General features: G+C 39.8%; 1 protein-coding gene across 1 annotated transcript; it reads right to left on the minus strand.

Moving 5' to 3' along the window:
- Positions 1-794: 794 nt before the first annotated feature.
- adgrg4a (adhesion G protein-coupled receptor G4a) lies at positions 795-11,127 on the minus strand. The gene is given in 24 exon segments (XM_086222472.1): positions 795-1,364; positions 1,485-1,586; positions 1,867-2,147; positions 2,364-2,469; positions 3,008-3,276; positions 3,701-3,822; positions 4,122-4,225; positions 4,399-4,444; positions 4,535-4,666; positions 4,884-5,036; positions 5,339-5,504; positions 5,599-5,815; positions 6,005-6,111; positions 6,764-6,893; positions 6,975-7,135; positions 7,433-7,539; positions 7,617-7,705; positions 9,039-9,187; positions 9,322-9,359; positions 9,602-9,656; positions 9,745-9,803; positions 9,899-9,990; positions 10,256-10,888; positions 11,076-11,127. Coding segments are annotated over 24 exon segments (3,513 nt in total). The 3' UTR covers positions 795-1,221.

The following is an 11,127-nucleotide window of genomic DNA, read 5'->3' on the forward strand; positions in this document are numbered from 1 at the left end:
ATTCCACAGTCACACTGTCAAAAAGTCATACACACTTAAAGTTCAGTGTTTCCCATCAGAGAGGCAACATTTGACCGATTCTTGATTAGACTGAAGAAAAACTCCTCCTTAAAACATACAGTTCAAACTGAAAGTAAAACCTCTTGAGCTTCTATAGAAGATAAACCCGCTGCTCTTCACACACGCAGTCATTCAGATTAAACTAAGATATTTTTCAGAGATTTTCAAAGGATCGTGCAGGAGCCATGGTACTTTCTGACTTTCTAGCTATGCCTAGGTGTCCTGGTTGACTTGTGATGTCATATCGGATCATAATTGGCAATTACTCTGTTAAGACAAACTAATAATGATAATAATTTAAAAGCTACAGTGTTTTTGAGGTTAACAACAAAACAAAACCTGCAATTACATAAGTGCCCATTTATTTTTCCAATAATTTTGTTAATTTTACGTCATCGTTGTGACTTCTTGCCATGATAGAAATTATTGAAGTATAGTTGTTTGACCATTTGGTTCCAACATGTATAAACTAAGGAATGTGGACGTGTTCTTTACAGTCAAGAGGAAACATTGATGTTGTTTCAGAAAACAAAGCAAGCAAAGCATCAGGCGATTACAGGTTTGGGAGCATAATTTGGCTTGTGTTGTGTTTCTGATTTAAGGATCATCTTTCTTTTTTTCCTTCTTCAAATATAGCACGAGGACGAAGACAAAAATAATACAGAAAGCATATTAAGTTATGGAAATATTTCAACATACAAAAATGATTTATTATTTGTATTAGCACTGAAATGTGGGACAAAAAGACTGAATAGGATCTACCGTACAATTTCATATCGTCTGATGTTGAGAAATACCAGTAGGATCTTTAGTGCTTGAATGCAATTATTGGATATTACCAGATCATTGTATTTGAAGTCCATTGTACATCTACTATAAGGTTTGGAAAATGAGTGTCATTCAAGAGTGAGAGTCTTTCATTTTAAACACTGAAGGTAAAATTGTAGTTTGAAGCCTTTTGAAGTTCTACTGAACGAAATGTGCTGTTCTTTTTTTTAACTGCACGTCTATCTTTAAGTACATTCATGGCTTTGGCTCGGTTTTCTTTCCTTCCCCTAATAGTCATGAAGTTGTTCCATTTCCGTCTATCAAGCTCGCTCCCAGTGTTCGAACATGATAAACCAGGGGAGCAACTATCTTTTACATATATGATGAAGCCTGCTATGCCCCCTTGTGGTTTTTTGTTACTGATCCTGTGGATGAGTCAGACACCTTCCTCAGAGCGAATGTGTTGTCAGAAGCAACTGAGTCACAGTTGACAAGATTGTTCTTTTTACCGCCTGCGGTCACAGATCGACTCCAATCTAAACACAAATGAAAAGAAAAGAACAAGATCATCCTCTTTAAATATACATCTCATCAACCATCTGGTTCATATCCTGGATCATATCCTTTGTCTGCATCTTTCCTTTTATATAATGTACCTGAATAGTCATTAAGTCGGAAACGTCCACAGCACAAGTGGATTCTCCATTGTTTCCTCACGTTGTCTTTCATCAGACAGTGGAACAAAAAGACAAAGAAGCCTGAGAGACAAGAGCAAAAATCGTACGTTTAAAATCTTTGCAAATTGTATCTTTTGTAAATTGAACATTATTTTTTGCACTGTAGCAAAAGGATATGAACATAGTATAGTTTAAGAGGTCATCATCAAAAAGAGACATGTTATTAAAATGCTAATAATAATAGAAGGCTATGAAAAGCTAATAGTAGAAATAGAAAACCCTAAAATGGCTCATGTGTCAAGTCTATGCATGTAAACTATGTACATCTACTTATTTAAGACCAGCTGTGGCTCAGATTTACCCTGCAAAGGGTTGAAGATGGAGAAGAGGTACATCGGGACCACTCTGCCTGGTCCAAATGAAAAAAAGCCCATTAACCAGGTCAGGCCTAACAGCACAGTGAGGCTTGCCACGGCCCTCAAGTCCTGCAGAGAGCTGCGAGTCTTTGCTGAAGGCTTATTGGCCCTCATCTTTCTGATCTGGATCAGAACCACGATGAACACACAGATGTTGCATAACAGGATAAGAAGAACAAACGCCACCACCGTCACATAGAAGTAGACATCATCTTGCAGCCAGCAGCTAGAGAACAAAGAGAGTTTGGTCAGCATGTCATTCACTCTGGGATTTATGGCTGCCATTATTTCAGCTGTTTTTTTTCCCTGCCGTTTGTTGTTTCGTGGAATTTACTTTAAACATTCCATGAATTTTATCAAGCACTTAGGACAGAATCTTGTCTTATCTTACTGAGAAGAACCAGCGCAAAGATCAGTTTCAGCCCAGGTTTGGAGGACTTACAAGGTGTCTGTGGACTGAAGCACCATGGCATCGTCTCCCTGCACAATACTGCCATAGGCATTTTTGTCAATGACCAACACCAGGCTGACTATGAGTAGAGGAACACCTGTAAGAACACAACATATATAAGACAGAACTCCAGAATTCCAATATCAGGATCAGCTGAATATATATGACTCGCAATGTCTGCTTGTTGGTGGATCAATCAGTCCAGCACTTTAGAGGAAATACTGGTTTTACTCCTCCCGGACCATTGAACAGATCCATCTCACATCTGAAGTGCCTGAAGAACTTGATGGTGGTTCATCATGAGGACTGTGAGTTTTCATTATGTAGTGTTACTTAAGGTGGCCAGTTTTCGTATTTCACTATAGAACATAAAACTGCAGCTGGACTCCATATCGTCAAAACTACAGTGCTCTATTTTATTACCCCAACATTGACCACAAAAGCAATGCTGCACCTGAGCAGCCTCACAGTGCTGCTACAAGAGTATTTTAGAATCTGAATCACATTCAACTTCAACTCAAGACAAAGGTCTTTCCTAAATCCAACTGACTTCTTGGAACTAAGCGGATGTGGTTCTACTGGCCTTTTTTTAGGATTTGTGCTACAATAAAAGAACTTCTGAAGTTCTGCCTTACCCCATCCTACAGCGCAGAACTTGAGGATGTAAGAAGGAACATAGATGTTGAAGACCTTGACAAGGGCGAGGTACATGTGCACGGCTTCAAGGCCCATCCAAGTGAAGGAGGCTAGCAGGAAATAGTGGAGGGTTGCAGCTGTAGCGATACACAGACCGGAGATGGAAAAGGACGAGAGCCAGGAGTCTAGAAGGAAAAGCATGCTCAATCCCAAGAGAGCAGATGAGAGATTGATGAGTATTTTAGAAGGGTAGTCCCGGCGCAGGTTTCTGAAGTGTAGAAAAGATGAAAAAAAAGGAACTCAGAAAAAAAAGATAAACTGAAGAGCCTTAAGTCTTGTTCAAGAACCTCTAGATGCATTTGCTGTTGGAAACGAGAGAAAATTACCAGGTTGTACAATATTTTACTGGCACTTAAGAAATCAATTTACAAAATAAAAAACTGTATGTAGGTCCTACTGTAGCTGGACAGTTGAAGCTCAATGTGAGGAATTTAAGATTGGAAACCAATGTTATGGATGAAAGCTCATAATGTGTTGTTGTAAGGGAGTATGCATTTGCTAGTTTCCCAAAGTTAAGGGTGAAGTCATGACTTTTTCAAAGCTTGCACAATCTAGGTTGCAATTAAGTTTCATTTCAGATCATGTTAAACTACTTATGATTGACAAGTCAGTATATTAGTCTCAGCCCTTACTCAAAAGCGAGGTAGGTGATGAGAGTGATGCCCAGGAAGATGGCGGATATACCACAACCAATATAGGAGATCACCGTCAGAATCTGGCTGTCAGCCTCGCTGATGGGAGCTCTGGACACGTCCTGACATCAATGTACAAACACACCAATTATATTCATTATATATTAAGGCTGAATTTTTTACCATCAACAACTACAAGCTGTTTTGTACAGTCATCCAGGTTATACAAAAATGGATATAAAAAAAATATTGTGAACGTTGAGGCTTTGACATCAGCACCCAGCATCATTAGTGGAAAAAAAAACAAAAACAAACCCATAAACAAGCCCCTAGTCAGTAAGTGACCAGACTGAATGTAACATGCTGGTGCTTGCGGGAGTGTGAGCCCCTGCTTTCATTTATAAACAGCACACTGACTCACCAGGAGCACAGCGAAATGTGTGAGGTGATCACACAGACAGCTGGTCTGATAGGAAAAAGTGGAGCTGGTTTCACAACCCCTGCTGTTCCAACCACCATACCCATCTAACACACACACACATACACACAAACACACACACACACACACACACATTCGATTAAAGGTGCTTATCAGCAGACATACAACCTTCTTTATGCAAGAACTCAAACAGGGTAAATCCTCTAATCCAACTACAGACGTCTGACAGCTGAAATACAATGAATAATCAGCAACTCACCATTGATCTGGAAATCCCAAAACACACAGAGCACTGTTTCATCTGCCTGTGAAAGCAGTGATGTGACAACATTGTTAAAATCAAATTCAGACTCATTTTTTCTTAATTAAGATGAAGCATCAATGAAGCATCTGACCTGTATGGGTCTTCTATGTTTGAGAGTCACCACCACTTTGTGTGTTAAATCACTGACATGGCTGTTATTGATGCTTGCAGATACCACACAGGAGTTCAATATCCTGCGTGTTGTATTGGATGTTAGGGACTCCTGTTAAAGACCAGACTCAGAAATTACTGTAAAGACCCACTTCAATTCTTTTTGTGTGTCTGTTGTTGTACGTAATGGTACAATCAACACTAAACCTCTGGGGATAAAAAAAAAGATTAAGCATAGCAAAGACCAACATGCCTAACAAAGACAATAATAGAGAAATGGAAAGACCAAGATGACAACAAACAAAAAAGGAAGATTAACATGAGTGTACCTGGAAGAGGTCTTGTGTTCCATAGAACTGAAACTGAACACGAGTCTTATCACTCTCTCCAGGTGTGAATAAACCATGAGGTGCAGGGGGCAGAGAGATAGTTGCATCTGTGCCAGGAAATGGTTCACTTGTGAAGCTCTGGTTAATGAAGACCTACATAACAAAATACAATATACTTATAATGCACAATGCTGCTGGGTATTTCATAGCAAAGTCATCAATCATGGTTTAAAAGATATATTTCTCATCATTCGGCAACCTAAAAACTGTGTTTATACGCAGCTACCCTGGTATTTTAATTGTGGAATGAATGCTTGAGGTCATGTCTGATGATTAAACTGCTCCCTGTAGTTCCAGGTTGTTCAAGAACATTGGTGCAACTGGAATTCTCCTTAAGCAGTCAGGTGGAACCAGTTCTATGAGTTGCAGAACACAAAACAACAGCTGTGTCTCACTGTTGGTGTCAGGAGTGCAGAAGTGGAGGATACACCAAAGGTGAGGCCATTGAAACCATCTGGATTCACGTTGACCATGGACAGGGCCACTGAGGGTGCCGTTAAACTGACAGATTCACCTGGGAATTCCATGTTGTTGCCCATCCTTTCTGTCAGATTGAGAATGCTTTAAAAAAAAAAAAAGATAGAGGAATCAGTTCATTGGACAAAACTTTATGTTGTTAAATATGCAATTTTAATGGATATTTGTCTTCACTTACACGTTGGCCACCGGAGTGACGACTGTTTCAGACAGCAAGATATCAGCGACGATATTGACAATGTTGGAACCAACGGAGGATTTGATGATGCTGACATCAACTACTTGATTGAGCTTCTCCACCACTGTATCCAGCTCAGAGGAAGAGAGCTCTGCAGTGTCTCCTAACTCCGCCTTTACAAGGTCCTTAATCATGTCCACAACTTCCACCGCGTTATCTACAAAATAAAATATTCAAGACTTATTTCCTTGTCAGCTTCAAAATATCTTTTTGTTAGGGTTTGTTTGCTTGCAGGAAAGAAATGTAGCATGTATGAGCAGTCAAAACGAATCGAACGTGTGTGTGCGTGTGTGCGTGTGTGCGTGTGTGCGCGTGTGTGTGTGTGTGTGTGTGTTATTTCTCTTACCAGTGGTGACAGTGACGTTTTCAAGATCAGATATAGTCACAAGCAGGCTGCAGTTTGTCATATCAGGATCAGTCCAGCTGGTCGTGTCTGTTTCAATATTTAACTTACTGAGGAGAGAATAAAATCAGTGTCAGCACAGCCAGGGGGAAACTATTATACTCTTATCAGTTGAATAGTTGTTGAACTTCCATCTGTTAATCTCCATCTTTACAGCTATTATTGGTTAGTTAAACATAGGATCATAAAACAACAGTATTGTATTTGAGACTTAAAATTAACAATGAGGTTTTTTATTAAGGGATCATATAATTACACATATTAGCCAATGTCCCACAAGTGATATAAAAATTTGATTTAAGGGAGATCCTAATCTAATAACCCACTTATAGGAAATTGATTTTTGCCTGAGCTGCAGGCTGGCAGGGATCCATCATTATTACACGTGTGGGTTCCGAGCTTGTGTGCAGAGGCAGACGACCGAACGGAAAAGGACATTGTCGTTGGGGGAATGTTGTACTGCAGGGCTGTGTCTATGGAGACAGATTGCTCTTGCGATGGTGAACTACATAAGTACAAATAAATAAGGCAATATAGAGAAAAATTCCTTCTCTCTCCATCAACATAATTGAACTAGGCTTAAATATTACTCCTCTTTGATTGAATAAATTTGAGTACCATATTTTTTATCTTAAACAAACAGATAATTTAATCCCAGGAAGAGAAATTGGATCCCTGATCAAATATTCAGTCACGTCTTACCAGAATCTATAGGCTCTGCCTGATATTGGCTTCTTGCATCCCATAACTTGGTTGACTTGAGGAAACGTTTCAGGCCAAATATACTCTCCATAGAATGTTGAAGTGAGTTCTTCAAAACAATTTTCTGGCACTGAAAAAGAGAAAGGTATATGTTTAAAAATGAGTCAATCTATCTTCTTTTTTGTCTCTCACTTGCGTTAAGAAATCATACTTATGTGCTTGATGTCCACCTCCGTAGTTTCAATAACAATGGAGCCATTTTCATACTTTGAGGTCAAGGCAGCACGAATTAAAGTTGTAACTTCTGTAACGCTGTGTATTTTGTATTCCTGGACGTGGAAGGTACAAGTATATCTGTTGATGAAATACTTCCTTAGTGGGAGCAACGGCAGTTTTACAGCATGAGGAAACAGACATGAAAGATTTCAAAATGTCCTTGTTCATTGTCACCTACTGTTTAAGCTGGTCAAGAGGAATCTAAAGGACAGGGGAGTATTAAAACATAATAGAGTGTTAACATGAAACGGACGATTCATTGTATTATTTTTCCATCGGTGATTGTTTTGCTACCAAAATACCAAATTGTCTGGCTCACCATCGGTCCATCCATGTTCCTATAAATAATATAAGTTATAATATTACAAATGACTTTTGACTGATGAAGATGACAGTTGTACATAAAATCATTGTTCCAGTTGGACTCACCTCCAAACAGTCTCTGCAACGACCACATTCAGTACAACCATGGTGTCATTCACTTCCAGTTTTTCCTTCAACTTTTCCAAGAAGAGAACAAAGTTTAAAAATATGAAATAAGATCTGAAAAGAGCATTTATTTGTGTTCACGTCTTACCCATGTCTCAATTATTTCTTTTGGTTTTGCAGGGGTGCCAGTCATACTTAACGTGACATTTACTCTGAGGAATGTATCTGGTCCGAATGCTGAGAAAATAAAAGACAGGTCTCATATGTTAACTGAAGAAAAATTCGGTGGGATTCTAACTCAAATTATTCAACATTTTAAGAAAAGCTTCAGTTTAAGCAGCATTTGATATCCAGAGACAGTAAGGGCATGTTCTCCTATTGCAGCTGACACAGTTTTTTTTAATGCCTTAGTACTTGTAATGGAGAAAATGCATCGGTTACATGCCAGCATGAGCGAAACAGGATTTCTATGGAAGGCAAATGTTGTCTTGCGTTGATTGAAAGTTGGCCTGATTATCTCTGATTTGATTGCAAAAGAAAAGTGTTTAATTTATGCACTTCGTAGTATAAATAACCTTTAACTGCCTCTTGGTTGTTTACTCCGTCTGTATCTCATGTTACAGGATTCTTTATTGTGTTTATAGTCTTTCAATATCTCAGCTGTGTTTCAGCAAAGAAAATCTTGTTGGACTGTGCAGATGAAGTAAACATCTATTCTTAACTATTCTGAACCGTCTCAACCAACCTGCTGTCTCATTGACATCCAGAGGTTCCTCTGTTGTTGACATATTAGTAGGTCTAGCAGGAAGACTTAGGGTTGGACCTATCTCTGTAAAATAAATTACACATTTATGTGAATATCCCAAAATACAACAAGACTGGCTCATAGACTAAGCTACAAAATGTAAAAAAAAAATAAATAAATAATTATGGATGAATTACTTGGTTAAGGCTGGGGTCATTGCATATTGCTCAGAATAGGAACCAGTGACAGTTGCATTTTGTTTGCTTACCTGATGAGGTTACAGCAGTGCTGGAAGTTGGAGGTGGTTGGGTCACTAAAGAGATTGACTCTGGATAAAAGACAAGGAATAATTAATCCAAAAAAATGTAGTGTACACTAAAGCTCCAAGGCTCTGGAACTCCCCCAAGATATTGGGAAACCAGATCCCCTGAGTGTTGGTCAAGCTCAATACGCATCTACTCTCCACCGCCCTCTCCTTCTCGGGCTGAGATGACAGTTGTGATTTTGTCTTATATTACAAGTGGTGAGACTTGTTTGTTAAAAATTTGAGAAAGCTAGCTTGCAAAACTTTGGGTTTTTTGGCAGCGTGATCATCCCTATTGACACCTAAAGTGATCATTTCCAATTCAACAACTGAGTGAACATCATATCATCTGAAAGTAATTATAAAAAAAGGTCAGTCTCATGTGTCATGAAAATGAATTATCATTAAAGACAATAACAGAGGTTACAAAGTTCATTTCATTTCATCTTCGACTGATCTGTTATCAGCTTGTTCATAATGGCATCCTCTGAGTCGGGTGACAGGACTGAGCTGTTACCTACCTACAGGTAGGATGCTGATGCTATTAGGATCAGCTGTCAGGTTCAGGAGGTTGTCAGAGAAGGCTGAACGCAGCATTGCAGTAATGTTCATCTGAACCACATCCACACAGGCAGCGGGATCCACGTTCACGTGGACTTCACATGTGAAACTTCGGGGAAACCACAGTGACATCTTCATTCTCCATGTGTGCAAACCTTACAGTGTCTATTGTCAGGGTTCATATAAGGCCACTTCGTGTGTTGTGATCATCAATATTTTGAGGATTGCTTGAATTCAGCTTACCATTTGTCACAAGTGAGGTTTGATAATGGCCGTGATTCCTGGAAATACATTTTTGTCATATCTTTATCAACGGTTGTGTGATTTTACGCAAAAAAATAAATAAATACTGTTTTTAATACAGCCATCTTGCCTCTGACCTGATTTGAATGACCTCACGTGTCATTTACTTCCTTAAAAGATAAGATCGTCTATGTCTGCGCTCTCTAATGAACTGGTCTTTGAGGATATTGCTGCTTCCTTCTGTGGAAAATCAAACTGAGGACTCCTAATAGAGATGTACCTGAGGTTGCTGCACATGTGGAGCTGCAGCATCGTAAACCGCATGGCAGGTACGGCTGCACGGGAACAAAGATAAGGATTACAATCACGATCACACATCTCACTTAAATTCAGACAGTGTTTACCAAGATAAAGGTGTGTTACCTTGGGGGTGACACAAAAATGCTGTGAACAGAAATGTGTCCAGGGAAAATGCTCCTCAACTGATGAGGAATGACAATAAATGTCAGTTATTTTGACAGATAAATCCACATTTGTTACCAAATCCTATTGTCATATTCAGGAAACATCTTCATACCCACTCTCTTGTGATTTTTTCCAGCGACACTGAACAATTCCCAGGCCTCGTAACAAGGAGCATCTGCATTTTGATTTTGTAGATGGACCATGCTAAAAATAAATAAATAAATAAATAAAAATTGACAAATGCAAAGCAAAATGCCTCAGATGTTGCTTCAAAACAGGAAAATTTCCAAAGGAACATTCTAATCATTCGGGAATGAGAAGTTCACCTGCTCCTGAACTTAAACTGTACTGAACACAAAAACCTCATCTATTGGAGCCTGTTGTGTTCTCTACTGTGGAAACTTGGTTTTGTTATTTAACAGTTCAAACTGACTGACTATGAAGCACCATAGAAAGAGGTCCTATTTACCACAATTCAGGCTGCTGTCAGGCACAGGGGGGCAGCTATAGTTCCACTGACGCAAGTCCCAGCTCACCACATCTCCGTCTGCACAACTCTGCCTCCTCAGCTCCTCACTGCTCCATTCTCTCGCCCACATCCTGAACAGACCGATCTCACCAAGCAAGTTATTTCCATTTTCTGCTTTAACTGCACCATTGGCATCTATAAAATGAGACACCCCCAAAGTAAGAGTGCCATTTGACTCCAATTGCTGTGGCTGGGTGTCATTCACAAAGTTCTCTTTCTGCATGGTTCCATTAATGTAGATCCGCAGCCTCCGAGCTTGGCCAGACCAGGTGAGACAAACAGAATGCCACTCTTTCAATTGAATTTTCTTGTTCAAATGCCATTCCTCTCCAAAGAGCCATACAATCAGCGTTGCATTTCTGCCCCCAAGTCCCAACTCTATGGGACGACCCCCCGGAGCTTTATAAACAAAACCTCTCCACTCTGTTGCAAAGTCACGGCGGAAGAGTATGCACCCTGTCAGGTCCTGGAGAGCCGGGATCATGGTGTGTGGTTGGAGCTGCCACAAACATGGACGACTCCTGAATTGCAGCTTCTTACCCCACAGGCTGCTGCTGCTGCTGCTGCTGGAGACTTGGAGCGGAAAACGTAGACAGAGACAGATTTGATAACAGTGACTGAAAAAAATCCCCTTCATATTTAATGTGTGTGATATCTTACTTGAAGCTAGATGACACACTGCATGTTGTATAGACAGACAGATGGCAAGGGAGGTTAAGCTTCCGATAAAGTTCATGGCAACAAAATGATATATCTGGACCGTCCGTGCCAGTCAAGTAGTCATCAGCCGTAGAGAAACAGAAGTCGTTCAT

This window comes from Aulostomus chinensis, chromosome 13 (genome assembly GCF_037954235.1).
Source record: "Aulostomus chinensis isolate RoL2024-O1b breed Wild chromosome 13, RoL_Achi_v1.0, whole genome shotgun sequence".
In the NCBI taxonomy this organism is placed as follows: Eukaryota; Metazoa; Chordata; class Actinopteri; order Syngnathiformes; family Aulostomidae; genus Aulostomus; species Aulostomus chinensis.